The sequence below is a fragment of the Suncus etruscus genome, chromosome 1, assembly GCF_024139225.1.
Source record: "Suncus etruscus isolate mSunEtr1 chromosome 1, mSunEtr1.pri.cur, whole genome shotgun sequence".
In the NCBI taxonomy this organism is placed as follows: domain Eukaryota; kingdom Metazoa; phylum Chordata; class Mammalia; order Eulipotyphla; family Soricidae; genus Suncus; species Suncus etruscus.
In genome coordinates, this window is record NC_064848.1 from 79,210,314 (window position 1) to 79,229,054 (window position 18,741).

The window sequence follows — 18,741 nt, forward strand, 5'->3', positions numbered from 1 at the left end:
AATCATACATTTTTGAGATATCTTTTTGTTTGTTTTTGGCCCACACTCAGTGACACTCAGACATTACTCCTGGCTATGAACTCAGAAATTGCTCCTCGCTTGGGGGATCATATGGGATGCCGGGGATCGAACCGTGATCCATTTTAGGCTAGCACCATGCAAGGCAGATGCCTTACCACTTGTGCCACCCTCTGACCCCATATTTGAGATATCTTATGAGAGATTATTGGATAGATTTCTACTCAGAGATAAATTAGTTTGGAGGGCCTGAGTGATAGTACAGTGAGTAGGGTGCCTGCCTTGCACGCGGCTGACCCAGGTTCTATATCTGGCATCCATATAGTCCCCCAGTGCAGACTCAGGGTTGATTACAGAGCCAAGAATATGTCCTGAGCACCTCTGGGTGTGGCCCTACATAAAATTAAAATAAATGACTTTGTGTTGTGAAGGTCCAGGTCATGCTGGTCTCTATCACACAGTCACCTCATCACCTTATAATCATGTCATGAACATGCATCGCCTACCAGCTCTGCACTCAGCATTTTATATTCCTTATCTTTTCATCATGACAGTCTCAGGTCTGTGGTGTCCCCCTCTTTGCAGATGAGGTTACAGAGGCTTAGATTTTATGCCATAGAAATCATTTACTAATGTTTTTTGACTATTGAACAAAACACACATTCTAGTCACTGCAAAGATGCTGCTTCTCGTTAGTCTACTCTTTTGTGCTTAGCATTTGATAGAGGTTGCCCACAGGAAGCTAATAGAATCCAACCGAGAGAAAAGAGGTAGACCATAAAAATGGTAGTAATGGGGAGGGTCTGTCGGTCTTAGTCATTCCCAGAATAGCAACTCAGCAGTGGCCTTCAAGACTGTCAAAGGTTCTGAGCACCTTAGAGGAACTTAACATCGCACACCAAGAAAATAGAAGGACACTAACTTTTACTACCTTTCACCTACTGTCAAAGAATCTTTGATAATTTAAATCTCCTAGAGTTTGCTCAAAGTCTTTACAGTTCTGGTTGTATTTATCAAGTTTTTATTGAACAAGAATTCTTCCATGTATTTATTTAACTTTCCTATGTGGTTGTGAGAACAGCCCAGAATCCAAGTCCTTCTCTTATCTTCTGTTTATACCATGTGGAAATTATTGTATTTTCTATATTGGGTCCTGTTGAATTGGCTTCATGGAGTAAAACTTCATGGAGAATACTTCCACGCTGATCCAAGTCTCACTGGTGGATGGGAAAATCAGCTCTAGCTATATATGTGGACCTTTTCTTCTTTTTAGTATTTTTACATCTACAAGAAAATTCTACTGAAGTCCATGAAGTGGAAGCCTTCAGTGATAAAAAAACACTCTTTTCTTTAAAAATTTTTTAATCGAATCACTGTGAGATACAGCTACAAAGTCATTCCGTTATAAAATGTTCCAACAGCCGTCCCTTCACATTTTTTACCTACAATGTCCCAAGTTTCCCTTTAGCTGCCTTTCCCAAATCTGCCACTGTGGCATACGTTTTTCTTCTTTCTGTCTTCCTTTTCCTCTCTCCCTCCCTCTCTTCCATCCCTCTCTTTTTATTTTAGGCACCGTGGTTTGCAATACTGAATGGGTTACTGAAATTCGGGTATCATGAATATCATTGTCAGGCCACTCTTTTCTAACTTGTATGTACTGTAAGTAATTCAGTTGGGATGGCATTTTTTTTTTCATAGGCCTCAGCCTTGTCAAAAGCATTTGTACTGGTGGGAGTTGGGTAAATGATTTAGCCTGTGGGAAGGATTTTAGAACTGCCAGAGGCTGCATGCTGACTTCTGGGCTACTGAGCTGAAGTGTCTGTTCTTGGAGCTGGTGAGTTGACTGGCCTCTGAGTGTGCTAGTTGGTGAGAAGGAAGCATTCAAGAGTGGGAACAATGTAATTCAGTTCCCAAACTTAGAACCTTGGTGTTCTTGGTCTCTTCCCAAGGGAGAGTGTTTTGGCTGGGATAAAATCACATTTTCCCAAGACTCGACATCTTGTCTATTCTAGAAAACTTAGTGCATTTTATTTTAGAGAGCAAAAAGTTATCTAGAGTAACCCAATCATCTGGATTTGAATTTTCTCTCAGGCTCTGTTAATTACAACCAGTCAACAAGGACCACATGCACCCACACTTGCATGAGAAATTGGGAAATAAATTAGGAGAGCAGCAGTTTTTATTTGTATGTCATATGTAAATATATTTAAATAGACACAATATATATAATTGTAGTATCTGTAAAGGAATATATGTACAGAATGATACATGTTATATAAGTATACAATAAATGGTATGGTGTGTGCCACATATTTCAGAATGGTGTATAAAATATTGTGCATCACATGTTTAGTTTTATAATGAAAAACATATATAGACACATATACACACACTTATGTCTGTTTATGTCTGTTTTGGTAGTAAGACCATTGTTCTCTGCCCAGCACTATCCTCTAACTCCTAGGTTATGGTTATGGGAACAACTGACTAGTATTCCTGTGTGGATCCTCTGCCTTCTTGGGAATTTTCTTCTGCTTTAAGTTGTATCTTTCAAGGTTTCCTGTAGTTCTCCTCAGGGCCTTCTGGAAAATGCATACTGAGTTATTAGTGGTAAAAGAAGCCTTCATGTGGCATTTGGATGTTCGGCTCACTTCTCATGTGGAACCATTTAGTAATTTTGAGGTTGGTACGAAGGTGACCATCTCAGTGGGGTGGGAGCGAGGACAGAGGTTGACTTTTTTTTTCGTGCTTAATTTACCATCTATTAACCCATTGTCTCAGATAATTTCCCTTTTTTACAAAACTTGCATTGCTGAAGATGGGTTCTTTTCTAACCCTCTACTTTCTTCTCTTTCCTTGTCTCTGGATTTAACTTGATTTAATTTTATTAATTTGGAGGTCTTTTCTTTTTTTTTTCTTTTTTGGTTTTTGGGCCACACCCGTTTGACGCTCAGGGGTTACTCCTGGCTATGCGCTCAGAAATCCCCCCTGGCTTGGGGGACCATATGGGACACCGGGGGATCGAACCGCGGTCCATCCGCTCGCAAGGCAGACACCTAACCTGTAGCGCCACCTTCCCGGCCCCTAATTTGGAGGTCTAACCTCAGGGTATTCAGGATCTATACCTAGCTGGGTGCTCAGTTGCTTTGAATTGTACTCTGGAGACTCTTTGCTGTATTGAGGAGGAGCACACAAGGAAAGTGCTTTTCCTACTATCCCATTTATCATTTATATTTATTTTACCTTTTAGCCATTTATTTATTTCTATATATAGGGTTTTACTTTTAAATTTTCTGTTTCTGTAAATTTGTCAAGAATTAATTTTAGTGAATGAATTCCATAAAGATGATGACTTTTAAAACATAATCAAGGCCTTTTGGGACTAGAGCAATATTACAGCTGGTGGGTCATCTGCCTTCTGTGCTGCCTACCCAGGTTTGATCCCAGCATCCCATATGGTCCACCCCAAGCCCTGCAGGAATAATTCTTGAGTGCAGAGCCAGGAGTTACTCTGAGCACTGAAGGGTGTGGCCCCAAAACAAGAAGCTTTCTATGTACTAGAAGACATTTTCTTTTTTTGGAGGGGTGGGGGCTCACACCTGGCAGCACTCAGGGATTACTCCTAGCTCTATGCTCAGAAATTGCTCCTGGCAGGCTTGGGGGACCATATGGGATGCGGGAATTCGAACCACCGTTCTTCTGCATGCAAGGCAAACACACTACCTCCATGCTATCTCTCCAGCCCCAGAAGACATTTTCTTAATACAAACTCTTAGAAATGGAATTATTAAGTAGCGAGAGCATGACATTTCAAGATCTATTGTACCAAAAAAAAATTTGCTTTTTAAATTGATTAACCAGCGAAAACCTATTCAACAGTATAAGCAGACCCATTTCACAGCTTTGTTTCTGAAAATACATCGGAGGGAAATATTGACAGGACAAAATTAGAGGGATCTGTGCTTTGTTTCAATGGTATAAGAATAAATAAAACAAGAGCTGAGAGGTGAAACAGGGTTAAAATGCTCTCTCTACCTGCAGTAGATGACAGTTCAATTCCTGACATTGCATATAGGCTCCCAAGCACTGCCAGAACCCAGAGTACAGAACCAGAAGTAAAGTGCCTTTCTGATCACTCCTTGGTGTGGCCTATTCCACTCCTCCACCCCCCACCAATTAAAAAAAAACAACTTATTTTTACTTTGTGTCATCTTTACTGAATTCCTCAGTAAATGTATGAGTATTCATTCATACACACAAGTTCCATTTTAAAAAATTGATTTACTTTTATTCACTTTGCACTGTTCATTAGATTTAAAAAATTGTAAACTGGTCCATATAAGATAAAATAGTTTGTGTAGGATCAAGGACGTGTTTAGTGAGCAAGGAGGTAAAGAATGAGATGAGTACAAAGAATCTGCACTCTCAGTTTTGTTTCTGTAAAATCACCCAGCCATCGATATATCTTCGGAATAAAGGCTAAACATTTTATTTTTTTGCAGATGATTAAAGAGCAATGCAACCTTCAATGAATACTGACATAATTTCTAATAGAAAGAAAAAGTAAGATCAGGAATCCTTTTGAAGGAGGCACTGATAGAGGTTTTATTTTATTCCTCATTGGGAAGTTAGCCCATAGCTTCATCTCTGTCATGGAACATGAAATAAACAGTAATGACTTTTTTTTGTTTGTGAGCTCTTTGAAGATTTTTAATCTCGAGGGAGCACTGAGCTAGTGGGAATGGGTTGGTCGTTGGTCTGTGAAGATTATTAGACCTTAAAGCTTGAGAAGTGCTTTACTGAAGTGAAGTAACATTTTTTTTATTTTGTTTTGTTTTCTACCCTACCTCATACCTACCCACCCACCCTCTTTCCTGTCCCATCCTTTCCTTCTACTTTTCCAGGGGAACATGCCTACAAGTGTTCGTGGTGCTCCTTCTCCACCATGACAATCAGCCAGTTGAAGGAACACTCCCTCAAGGTCCATGGAAAATCCCTGAGCCTTCCCAGGCCACGGATTGTCAGCCTCCTTTCTTCACATGCCCACCATTCCTCCCAAAAAGCTTCTCCGACTGAAGAAGTGGAAGACTCCAATGGTAAAAATGGGCTTCTGGGTCTGCAATCACCACGTGGGGTTGGCGTGGCTGGGTTTATTGTCAAGCCTTTCTAGAGGAAAATTTTTTTTTTTTTTTTTTTTGTGGTTTTTGGGTCACACCCGGCAGTGCTCAGGGGTTATTTCTGGCTCCAGGCTCAGAAATTGCTCCTGGCAGGCACAGGGGACCATATGGGGCGCCGGGATTCGAACCGATGACCTCCTGCATGAAAGGCAAACGCCTTACCTCCATGCTATCTCTCCGGCCCCATCTAGAGGAAAATTTTACTAGTGAATATGATAGTTCAAATTAAGGAAGGAAGAAATGTGAGAAGCTTGAATAGTTTGGGAATTGGAGTGGAAAGAGGTGGTGAAGGGGTGAGTGTGTGTCAAGCTATTGTTGGTGTCATACTTGCTCATGGAGAAGCTTTTGAAAAATGGATTCATATTAGACACTGCCTTTTTTTTTTTTTTTTTTTTTTTGGTTTTTGGTTCACACTCGGCAGAGCTCAGAAATCACTTCTGACAGGCTTAGGGGACCATATGAAATGCCAGGAATAGAACCACGGTCCTTCTGGATGCAAGGCAAATGCTCTACCTTCATGCTATCTCTCTGGCCCCATATTAGACACTTCTGCTACAGTTATGAATAGGAAAATGGGTGAAATGCCAAACAGATATGTTTTTGTTTACTAATTTATGTCTTATTCTAAAAAAACATAGATATCAGACATTTTGGGTTCTATATATATGTTTGTGTGTTAAGCTGCACAAAATTCAGAGTAGAAATGAAAAGTATGAATGGTGAAGCAAGTTTATGTGATTGGGTCAAAAGATCATTTAGTGATCTCAAATAACTGAACGATGGAGAGGACATAGGAGTTGGGAAGACAGTTTACACAATTTTGAACATTCAGAAGAAATCCAGGATCACATAGGAAATTATTAGCAATAGAAGAGACAGAGACACAGAGGGAGTCTTGAGGTGTGGTGGGGATGGGAGGATGACTTGAGAGAAAGACTTAAAGTATGAATTTGAGAGTACTTTTAATGTAGGAATTTAAAAAGAGATTTGTCAGGTAACCCATATGTCAATATGGTCGTACTAGATTATCTAAAGAGTAAATACAAGACTTTTTTAGTTAGCGATGACAGCTCTAAAACAAGGAGAAGTAAATGCTGAAACACAGAGCTACCTCTATGGAGTTAGAGAACTTGCTGGCTTGTCTTTTGTATACAGACAATGTGACATACTTTAGGTCCTTGCTGGTGTCCTGGCTTAAAGTACTTTCTTAAACAAAGGCTTCATACAGTGGCTGTGGCCTATGAAACTAGCACACTCCTCCCTTGTTAAGCATAATTTTTATTAGAAGAGTAAACTGGTTTTGCTGTTACCATTGTTGACTAGACATACTTAGAGTGTCCTAGCTGGGGGGTATGGAGCTTGTGTGGGCAGGTATGGGAGATGTACCCTCGTACCTCAAGAGTTTGATATTTGAAAATGATGGGCAAACCATAATTTGAAGTAAATGATAAGACCTTTATGGCATGGTTTTTATTGAATTATTTTCTTTCAAAATAGAAGTCCTACCTATATAGAACTATATTTTCAGCAAAACATTTCCTAGCACCTTTTTCTCATTGTTTTCCCTTATTTTTCTTTGACCTCTTTACTTTGAAAGGTGGGTCTCAGTTACAACACATGGGCCATTCTTACATAGATCATTTTTCTCCTGAAGGACTTAGCCAAGACAATGAAACACCCAGGTCAAGCAATTTCCTTATTTGTTACTCCTGAAGAACTTTGCTATACTCAGAAAAATCTTCGTGAAAAAGGGTTCCATTCTGATGCTTGAACTGCTTAGATGTTTATAAGACATCATTTGTGTCTACATCTGCACTAATCAAAACCCCAAGCCTAGAAAATAGTCATTAAAGTGGCAATTTTGAATTCTTAGAAAAAAGATTAGAGGGCATTTGCAGTACTGCCAGCGTGATGCCATGGAACTCTCTGGAACATGGGTAATCTGTTTTGATTAAAATAACCTGCAAGAAATATAAGGGTATGTTTTTTCTTTTATTTTTGCTTTGGAGGGGCAGCATGGGGATGCTAGAGCCCCTTAGATGATTCAATGGAACAAGTGGGTTGAATGGTTCAATACTTGGGCTCAACAGATCTGGGCAACTACCAGACCACACATGGCAGGAAAGTGAGGAGAGGTGGAGCTAAGTATTGTTGAGGATCTAACTCAGGCCCTTGTTCATGGCAGCATGTGCCTTGCTGATTCCTGCCACCCCCCCTTCCTTTCTTAAAACGATGTTACGTCTTTGGAACCCTGGGTACAAGGTGTGTCATGAGATCATTTAATTTAATATGTTATTTCTTTTGAATTCCCTAAGCTTACTTCCTTTCCCTTTGCCGTTGTTACTAATATTGCTGTCTATGTGGGATTTGCATTGCGCACAATTTGAGTAGTGGTGCTCGCAGGGGTTCATTCGAAGTTGGGCATATACACTCAGCCAGGATACTCCCTGAGGTTCACATGCTTACTGGGACTCATGCTTTTTTATCAAGGCATGAACATTAGAGTTGCGGTCATAGGGAGTTGCTGTAGATTTCACATGTTTTTTTAGTTGTGGTGCTCACTGATGTCTGGTGAAGGTGAGGTCAGAAATGTATAGTGCAAGGGACCACGGAGCAGAGCTGCCTGCACTATGCCAGGCATGTATGGGATTCCTGGGGTTTGCTCTCAGGATCATATATTTGTAAAGCAGATGCTTTCAACCTCTGTGTTAGTACTCTGGGCTGTGAGCAGTTTTATTTTTCAGGAGCCACATTCAAGCATGGTGTGTGTGTGTGTTGTGTGTGTATGTATGTATGTGTTAGTGGGTGGAGTAGGGAAACTGGAGCCAACCCTGATGGTGCTAAGTCTGGTGGTGCTCAGGGACTACAGCCAATGGGAATGAGAGGAACATGTGGTTTCAAGAACTGAATTTAAGACCTCATACATTTTACTTACTACTGAGCTAGCTCCCTAATCCCCTGTGCAGTTTTTAACACCACAACAACCTTTAGTCAATGGACCAGTACTGGAGAGTTGAAAGAATAATAATAAAAAAAAAAACACCTTGATTAGAAGGTGGGGTAAATAGAAGATATTATTCATCTCCTGAAAGAATAATTCTGAAAATAAAATAATTGATTTGTGTAACAAATAGTCTCTTGAATTCCCACTATAGATATTGCTTTATTTTGGAAAAGTGGCCCATTCTTGCAGGAATGGTCAAGAAGCTGCCTCTCAGGAAACTTCTCTCCTGAGAGCTGAGTGGTGGATTTCTAGAAACGGCGAGGTTGGAGAGGAACTGGGGGATGGCAGCATAGCTGAGGCTAGACAGTAGCCTGTAAAGCATGCCCTGAACAGTGTCTGAAAAACACATGTGAAATCCAATTGTACATTTTAATAAGAAGAAGCTGTGAGGCCATTGGCTCTCAGCTAAGGTTTCCCACACTGGATGCCAAGACGCTGTGAACACAGGAACCCAGAATTGGATGCAGGCTAGGGGGAGACCCATAAACCCAGGAAAATCACCAGTGTATGTTTTTTTGGTTTTTGGTTTTTGTTTTTGTTTTTTTTTGACTCTTTAAGTCTTTAGGGAGGGAGGTGAGTAAAAAGAGTCAACGTGCTCTGCTCATTGCTATTTACACACATGCTCCCTCACAGTGAGCCAGTCTGCAGTGGCAATAGGAAACAGCTGAAAAAAAATGTTATTCCAGACCTGTTCTCATTCTCAGTTCTGTGAGCAGGCAGACATGAGAAGGTGTATGTTTGGGTGGGAGTGGGGGGATTTTGCCCCCAACAGACCTGTCTGTACTGACAGCCAAGCAGTGGGCTCTGTGCTGTCCTGTCTTCATAGATTTCAACTGGCACATGAGATCACCAGATATTCTTCAGGATCTGGAAAGAATAGTAGCAGCAGTTCTATGCAGAGAAGAATGGAGATGACACATAATTGGTATTCTAAACAATGCATTAAGAGGGAAATCATAAGGTTGTCAACAAAAGGAAGTGTTCTGCTGTGTTTGTGTTTATTGAGTTTCTTTTACCATATAAATATTGGACTGGATTTTGTCAAGCTTTTCCCAAGTCTGCTACTTCAGTACAGACAAGGGCACACACACACATCTGTGAACTAATGAAGATCAGAACCTAAACTTGGCAAACTCAGAACCTGAGTCTGGTAAACTAATCTGGATACAGAATTGCAACTTCAGCTATATCTCTATAAGAAGTCAGACCAATGGCCAATGCTGACAGTTCACTTTTTTTTCTTCCCTTGAACTTCCCCCAAAGAAATATATATATTGTTTTTACTTTCACTGTCCATCCAATTATGCTCCGTAGAATTGTCTGTTTGAGGAAATAACAGCTATGATGTGTTTAAAGCAAAATGTTAGATACCATGACAAGGTACAGAATAAATAAAGTGAGTGTGGATGCTTTGGTAGCAATCTAGGTGAAACACTATATATAGTTCACCCAAGGGAAATTTCTTTGTTATTATGAATTAGTAATGTTGAAAGATGTTTCATACTTTTTCTGTTAGATGTTTTCACTTGATTTTTCTCCTGAATTCTCCAACACTGTTTAATTAGCACTATTTTGATTTAGGTTTTTGGGGAGTGAGGGGAGGCTCTCCAGCAATTCTAGGGAACATCAGAGCCACTTGTGGGAGAGCTAGGGAGGCCATGTGATGAAAGTAAACAAAACCAGGGTACAGTGCATGTCTGGCATACACTCTAGCACTTTGGGCTAACTCTCTGGCTCTTCATTAACACTACATTTTTTTTTCTTGAATCAAGATTGTTTCTGTTAGAGAATCACAGGTCTTTGTAAAAATGAGAGAACAGTTTTTTTCTATTTTTATAATAATTTTTATTTTGACCAAAGTAGATTACAAATCTTTCACAGTAATATTTTAGGTATATATTAACAATTTTATTCTATTTTCTTGACTGTCCCCTTACTTCCTCCTTTGTTGTTACTATTGTTGGAGGTGCAGTGACAGGGGTATATATGTGTACTTCTAGTTCTGTTGCTTACCGGGGAGGGCACATCACAAATATGCTTGCAGTGCTTGTGCTCTTGGCTAAGGTGTTCACAGAGGTTTGTGTTTCTTTTTGTGGGGGGGGGGGTAGGGAGCACCTGATGGTGCTCAGGAGTTACTCCTGGCAGGCTTGGGGGATCATATGGGATGCCAAGGATGGAACATGGTCTGTCCTAGGTCTGCTGTGTGCAAGGCAAATGCTCTACCACTGCGCTATTGCTCCTGCCCTGGTTTGTGTTTCTGTAATTGTGGTGTATTTTAAGATCACATACACTTTAACGATCACACTCTTGATGATGTGTGTTGTTAGAGAAATAACTACAATGAGAACTATCATAACAATGTGAATGAAGGAGGGAAGTAGAAGCCTGTCTAGAATACAGGTGTGGGTGGGATGGGGAAGAGGGAGATTTGAGACTTTGGTGGTGGGAATCTTGCACTGGTGAAGGGGGGTGTTCTTTACATGACTGAAATCATACAACTACAATCATATTTGTAATCATATTTGTAATGGTGTTTAAATAAAGATAATTAAAAAAAGCCAATCACACTTTTGAGTTGAGGAGCTCTGCAGTGTTCAGATATATATTCACTGGGAGGGGGGGGTCACTCTTCCTGGCTATGGAGCTCACTGAGGGTCAGAGTCCCTGTGGTGCTCTCACATACCTGGCAGCCAGAAATCCCTTGCAATATAGAAGCTCACAAATAGTTGGGCTTTAAAGCTCAAACAGCTGAGCAGCACAGTTTATGTTCTGTACACATAGTAGCACCAGGGATTTGAACCTGGGGCCATATGCTTGTAAGACATGTGCCCTATGTTGTTTCTCTAGGTCCCCTACGGAACCTTATTCTGATATCAAAATCAAAGTTTGCTTTAGTGAACTGGAGGCTTCCCATTAGGTACACTCTTTCCAGAGTGGCTTTGCTGACAAAGGTGTTTCTAACCATCTTTCTATTCCCATAATCTATCTTCTTTCTTTCTTTCTTCCTTCCTTTCTTCCTTCCTTCCTTTCTTTCTTTCTTTCTCTTTCTTTCTTTCTTTCTTTCTTTCTTTCTTTCTTTCTTTCTTTCTTTCTCTCTCTCTCTCTCTCCCTCCCTCCCTCTCTTTCTTTCTTTCTTTCTTTCTTTCTTTCTTTCTTTCTTTCTTTCTTTCTTTCTTTCTTTCTTTCTCTCTCTCTCTCTCTCCCTCCCTCCCTCTCTTTCTTTCTTTCTTTCTTTCTTTCTTTCTCTCTCTCTTTCCTTCCTTCCTTCCTTCCTTCCTTCCTTCCTTCCTTCCTTCCTTTTTTTCTTTTGGTTTGAGGGTCACACTCATATGTACACAGGGGTTATACCTGGCTCTGCTCTCAGAAATCGCTCCTGGCTCAGAGGACCATATGGGATGCTGGGATTCGAACCACCATTCTCCTGGATCAGCTGCATGCAAGGCAGGTGCCCTGCAGCTGTGATACCTCTCTGGCCCCTATCGTCTTTATTTTTATTCTCATGGTTTTCACTGAAGCTAGTGTTAGTTAAAAATTGCCCCTTTAGGGACCGGAGAGATAGCATGGAGGTAGGGCGTTTGCCTTGCATGCAGAAGGACTGTGGTTTAAATCCGGGCATCCCATATGGCCTCCCAAACCTGCCAGGAGCAATTTCTGAGCGTAGAGCCAGGAGTAACCCGAGTGCTACCAGGTGTGACCCAAAAACCAAAAAAAAAAAAAAAGTTCCTTTATTAACTCATTCATTTATAACATTTTAGAATTTCAGGGGTGCAGCTCACTCCTCCCTATAAGTAGGAACATTAATTTGCTTCATGTAGGATAATTAACTCAAGTTCCATTTGTAGTCAGATGGCAAGATTTCAGATTTCACTTCTTTTTTTTTAAACAACAGTATTATTTCATTGAATATGTATCCCACAGCTTTTTCCAGTCCTGTGGATAGGAATTGAGTATTCCATACTTTGGATATTGTGACTAAGGTTTCGAGAACATCGATTTTCACCCACCCAATTTTAAACATAATATGTAGTGTTTTAAACCACCATTCCATTGTCAGGCATAAAAAGATTGAAAACCACTGAGGTAAAAGAGACTCACTTGATAAGATTTAAATTGGCCAGTTTTTTCACATTGTAAATTAACTATTAATAAACTTTTTAACAGGTCAGATAGAAAATATTTTCAGCTCTGTGTGCTATAGAATTTCTCATACAACTGCAGTCATATGATATTGTAAGATGAAAGTAGCTATCAGTAATATGTACATAAATGGTTCTGATTTGGCAGTAAATTTTGAGGTTTAACAAAGGGTGGAGGGACAAAATCAGAGACAAGTATAGAAACTAACCTGGATTTGGTCACTGGTACCCCATACAGTCTCCTAAACTCTTCAGTACTGGTTTCTGAATACTGTGACCTCTCCCACTCCCATTTTCCAAAAAAAAAAAAAAAGAGAGAGAGAGAATATATGGAGATATTCCAAGTGGCAGATTACATGCTATTTATGATAAATCCCTGAATTTAATCTCTGACTACCCAAGCATTCCTGGGAGGGAGTATCCCCATTGGTCTCTGACCATTGCTAGGTGTTGCCCTATTAAGATTAATGAAAATGGGCAGGAAGATTGATCTGGGGCAGCATATCATTAACCTAACTGAAGGTGTTTTGGGGAGAAGGTTTTAAAAATCAATTCAATTTATGAAATCAATTCAATATTGAATAAATGCTATTATCGATCATTCTAAAAAACATGAAGTATTCTTAGAGACTGCTTTATCACGCACATTGATTTAAATATTTTCTTTGTCTCACGTGAAATGTAGGCTGTTAGATAGAGCTTTAATAATATTAATGCATGAATTACATTTCAACTTAAATCATCTCTTAAGAGTTATGTTGCATCTAGCACCAAGCTACCAACTCATTTAACCTTAACTGCAATAATACTTGACACTTAAAAATTTAGATCTGAGATGTCTACTTTTCGAAGAGAAGCTTTTCAGATTTTTAAATAGGTCAGACATAAAATTCAACCTTTAAGAAGATCCAATTAGTTGCTAGGGCATCAGACCTTCCACACAGGTTCCAATTGCAATCAGATTTCTCTTGGGGTGAAAGAAAAAAAAAGAGGTGGTTTCTTTAAAAATGCCAGTAATGAAATGGAGGCTCTCGCATGCATAATTGTGAAGTACAAAGATTTATATCATTTATAGCACATGGGATACAAGGCATAATTTTAATGGCTCAACCATAATTTTTAATAGGTTCTGCTGGTCTCAAAATTATCTGACCAGAGAATACTAACCTTTCCTTTTTGATGTCAGAATTTCTATATTAAAATCTGATCTGGAGTTCATTTTAATGTTTTTCTTATGAAGAATGGACTTTTTCTATAAAGAGATCTGAAGCTCTAGGGGTGGAAGATTGGAAAACTGGTACTCAATTCTACCCTGAAATCGGTTAAATTTCTGCAGCTGGAACTTAACAGCAAAGTGGATTCCTCCAGAATTCTATTTCTTTTTCTTTTTTTTCCTTTATGGTTTTGGACCACACTCAGTGGTACTCAAGGCTTACTTCTGGCTTTAGAGACCATGTTGGGTGCTGACAATTCAACCCAGGTCAACCTTGTATCTTCTCTGGCCCAAACTCCTGCCAGAATTTTAACTACCCTGCCATCTACTATCAAACAATAGAACTTCCCTTTAAAATACCCAATTACATGCAATTTCTTTGACTTTTTTGTTTGGGGGTTTTGTTTTGTTTTTGTTTTTTGTTTGTTTTATTTGTTTGTTTTTGTTTTGGGGCCACACCCAATGATGCTCAGGGGTTACTCCTGGCTCTTCGCTCAGAAATTGCTCCTGGCAGGCTTGGGGGACCATATGAGATGCCGAGGATCAAACCAGGGTCTATCCGGGGTCAGCTGCATGCACAGCAATTGCCCTACCACTACGCTATCACTCTGGCTATATTAGTAATAGTTTCATCTGTCAAGGATCAAAATGCATATAAAGTGTGAGCCTCCCATGTTCTGGGTACTTGGTCAGGTAACACATCTCTCTTTTTTCAAGCCAGGAAAACATTTGTTCATCAGAAGAGAAGTATATACTCTCCAACTCACTCAACAAAGAGTGTTTTCCTTATACATAGTTTTCTCACTTTTTTTTAAATAAATATTTATTTAAGCACTATTTGGTTCTTGATTTGGTATGGTTTTTGTTTGGGAGGAGGCATACTAGGATGTACTCAAGGCTTACTGTGCTCAGGTATCACTCCTGGTGGACTATATGGGATATTGGGGATTGAACCCTGGTTTGACATATGCAAACACCTTAAACCCTGTACTATGTCTCCCCCACTCCCTCCAATATTCCCCATATGCTTTGTTTTCTTTGCATCTCTTAATCTATTACCTGATACCCTCCCAAAGTTCAATTGTGGCAAGTATCTAAAAGAAATAAGGAATCTTTATTTTTCACTTTATTCTGTGGCAGAAAATATGTTCAGTTGTCAGATCACTTAAAATAACTCAGTTCTTTCTGAAAAGTTGTCTGCCCAGTAACCACCTTGAATTTTCTTTCCCTGGGGCTGAAGATTATATTATGTATCCTCATTATACTAGGTATAAATATCTCAAATTCTCTCTTGAGATTACTTACGATTCATAAGTTCTTTCCTCTTCTTTCACATGCTGATTTCCATCAGTAGATTTTGCACAGACCACAGGGAAGGGGACTGGATTTGGGATTCCTAATTTGTGGGAGCCAGGAGGTAGAAAGAAGTAAAAGATCCTTTGCAACAAGTAAATATCTGCTTTGCAAGGGGCAGACGGTATGTCCCAGACAAGATGGGAATGTAAAGAAAAGACCCTTGTTTTTTATTTTTGAGCACAGATACAAGAAGACAATGTCACAAATAATCTTTGAAAAGTAATCATTAATCTTTTTAAAGTCAATCATCTGAATTATTGTTGGTGTGACCCAGGAAAAACTATCCATATGATGCATGCACTCTGAGTAGCTCATTCTTAAGTCATAAGCACAAGGTAGTAGTTAAACAAAACTGACCATGTCTGTCTAGACTGATGGAAGGACGTGAGCAATTGAGAGAGGAAGATCTGCTTGCCTTTCTGTTGGAAGAGTTCCTGGCTGTTTATGTCTGAGAAGGGATATGTGCTCCTGCCAGTGGGCCTCTTCTCCTTTGCAAGCAGTTTTAGAGTCCAGGCAAACACACCCAGAATGGAGTTTGGCTCAATGTGTGGGGCCCAGCTAAGGTTTTATTTACCAGCCCTTTGCTCCTTGAGAAGACATTCCAGGGCTAGGTTCTTCAGCTTCCACGGGGACACAAAATATTCTTAGATGACTCAGACAAGCCACCCTCCTTAGGTCATCTCTTATTTTTATCAGCTCTGAGCTTCCCACTGAAACTGCAGTGATAGCCATGGTAAACAAGGCTCAAGTCTTTTCATGGATTTACAGTCTTATTGGTCATTTCCTCCATCTACCACCCTGACCAGTCTGAAAGTCTAAATCTGAAATATTGATTATTCTAATATTGATTATTGATTTCTAAGTTATTAAAAACCACATATGTATTTAAAATTCTGCTTATTATCTTATAATTTCCATCTGAAAAAATATTCCCACTGATTTGGAAATACAAATTATTTATGTATCAATGGGGTCATACCTTGTGGTGCTTGGGAGCCAAACCTGCTATTATTTAGGAGACCAGGCAGTGCTAGGTATGGAATCTGAGACTCCCCTGTGCCAGGCTTGTGGTGTAGCCAATAGTGCTATCTCTTCAGCTCCCATTATTCTTATTTTATAGAGGAGACTGAGCCCTTCAGCAATGAAATGATGAGTCTAAAAGGCACCAACTGTGCAGATAATGGGGCTGGTTGAGATCCAAAGCCCTGAGCCCATGGGCTTGGTGCCTCCTCTGGGAAGACTTTCAGGAGAAACACATCTATACATGAGTTAGGCTTGGGGGCTCTGGAGCCTTCCAAAGGAAGCTAAATCCAAGATTTGATTATGGACTGGTTTTTAAGAATTTAAAAGAGACAAAGATAGCATTGTTCAAAAATGTAGTGTAAAATGAAATGAGACTGTTCACATCTGGATTTTGAATAGCTAGAGCCACAGGGAAGAGAAGGAACTGATGAATTATGGAAGGTTTCTTTGAAGACAGATGACTTAGGCTGGACCTAGAAGAGTAAATAGGATTAAGCCAGCCTGGTGGGAAGGGTCACATAAGTGAGCAGAAAAACAGAAGGAAGGAGCCAGAGTGATGGTAAGCTGGTAGGACATTTGCCTTCCATGTGGTTGACCTGGATTCAGTCCCTGGCACACTACTCCCTACCAGGAGTCATCCTGAGCACAGAGCCTGGAGTAAGCCATGAGCACCTTCAACTGTACTACACACACACACACACACACACACACACACACACACACAAACACACACACACACACAGAGAGAGCCTCAGAGGACAAAGACACACACACACAAACACACACACACACACACACACACACGCACGCACACACACGCACGCATGCACAACCCCAGAGGACCCTGGTACAATGACACCACCTATTTGGCTGGACTGAGGGTCTGTAAGGGAGTCGGTGAGAGGATGGGGATTTGCAAGGAGGACTGGTGGACCCAGACTGTAGGGACACTCAGGAATAAAATATATTTTTTTGTGTGTGTGATTTTTGGGTCACACCCGGCAGTGCTCAGGGGTTATTTCTGGCTCCAGGCTCAGAAATTGCTCCTGGCAGGCACAGGGGACCATATGGGGCGCCGGGATTCGAACCGATGACCTCCTGCATGAAAGGCAAATGCCTTACCTCCATGCTATCTCTCTGGCCCCATGGAATAAAATATTTTTAAGGAAAACCTGCAGTACAGACAATACTATCTTCTCTGAAAGAAAGTGAGAGCATTTGAACAATAGATGCACCAAGCAGCAAGATTGACATTCTATAATAAATGTGTCACAGCTATCCCTTTTAAAGATGCTTGGATTTTTATTTTCTTATTTACAAACGATACCAACTCATTAATCAAAGACGAATTTAAGGCAACACAACATAAAATGGAAAGCTCACCACAAGACTGGCCTTTATTTGAGCACCCAAGTAATCCACTGGCAGTTGGTTATAGAGCCATCTAAAGTTTGTCCTGTGCCTATACAAATACACACTGCATTTTGTTATTTCAATTTTATTTTTTTTCAAAGCTGGAGCTATATGTACTATTTGGGAAATGTTTTAGCTCACGTGATAGCTCCTATCACTCACTGCTGTGTCAATATAATTTTAAAATTTGAAGTCTCTCAAAACAAAGAAAAGTGATTCCCCTTCAAATAATAATGATTAACTAGTACAGATTTCAAATGTGCGCGTGTGTGTGTGTGTGTGTTGTGTGTGTGTGTGTGTGAGAGAGAGAAAGAGAGAGAGAGAGAGAACACAAGTTGATACTATGTTTTAAGACTGGATTTTTAAAATTTGGCAAAATTCACTAATTTATTTTATGTTAAGGCTTACTCATCTCCTGAAAAATTACTCTATTTCTTAAGACTCACTCCATTTGAAATATTGGCAAATGGTCCATAAGTTAAATGACAAAATCAAGATTACAGACTGTCTAGACTACTGAAAATAATGTGCTGCAAAAGTTATTTTGCAAGGGATAAATATAAAATATGTGAGGTAACTTTTGACCCTTAATATCACTTCTATGACTAGACTTTCAAATATTCTTATAATTGTTGGCTATCTTATCTGTTTCCCTAACTAAACCAAGTACTCTCTGAGGTCAAGGACTGTTTCAGAGCCAAGGCATTTGGCAGGCCATCTAATAAACATTTTCATTTTTTATATCTTTATTTAAACACCTTGATTACAGACATGATTGTAGTTGGGTTTCAGTCATATAAAGAACACCTACCTTCACCAGTGCAACATTCCCATCACCAATGCCCCAGATCTCCCTCCTCCCCACCTCCCACCCCCACCTGTATTCTATTTTTCTCACTCACTACCATTGTCATGATAGTTGTCAGTGTAGTTATTTCTCTAACTGCACTCACCACTCTTTGTGGTGAGCTTCATATCGTGAGCTGGACCTTCCAGCCCTCATTTCTATTGTCTCTGAGAACTATTACAAAAATGTTTTTTATTTTTCTTAAAACCCACAGATGAGTGATACTATTCTATCTCTCTCAATAAACATTTTCTTGATTTGAATTAGGGTAGCATAATTAGCCACACACAAAAAGAACCCACAACACAAAAGTTTGCAGTGAAAAGGCCCTGTAATTTTAGCAACTGCAAGGTGCATTTTATTAGACAGTATTTGGAAGAAGTTAGTGGAAATGAACTGTCATTAGTGACACTGCCCAGTGTCCTTGTACCTTTCCTGTCAGCCCTCTCTTGTCTACTTACCCACAGCAGCACCTTCCTACTCTTTCAATCTTTGCAGCCAGCATGTCTGCTCCCTTTCCTCCAAATAGCATTCCTTACTTTCTGTCACCTCTT

The 18,741-nt window shown here is 39.9% G+C and overlaps 1 protein-coding gene across 4 annotated transcripts in view; it reads left to right on the forward strand.

Annotated features, from left to right (window-relative positions):
* Positions 1 to 18,741, forward strand: part of ZNF462 (zinc finger protein 462) — a 153,044-nt gene that overhangs the window by 73,344 nt on the left and 60,959 nt on the right. For all 4 annotated transcript variants that reach the window (XM_049770794.1, XM_049770807.1, XM_049770811.1 and 1 more), the window contains exon 7: positions 4,923 to 5,114. In XM_049770794.1, coding sequence (XP_049626751.1) covers positions 4,923 to 5,114 — 192 coding nt within the window. The remainder of the gene's footprint in view (positions 1 to 4,922; positions 5,115 to 18,741) is intronic.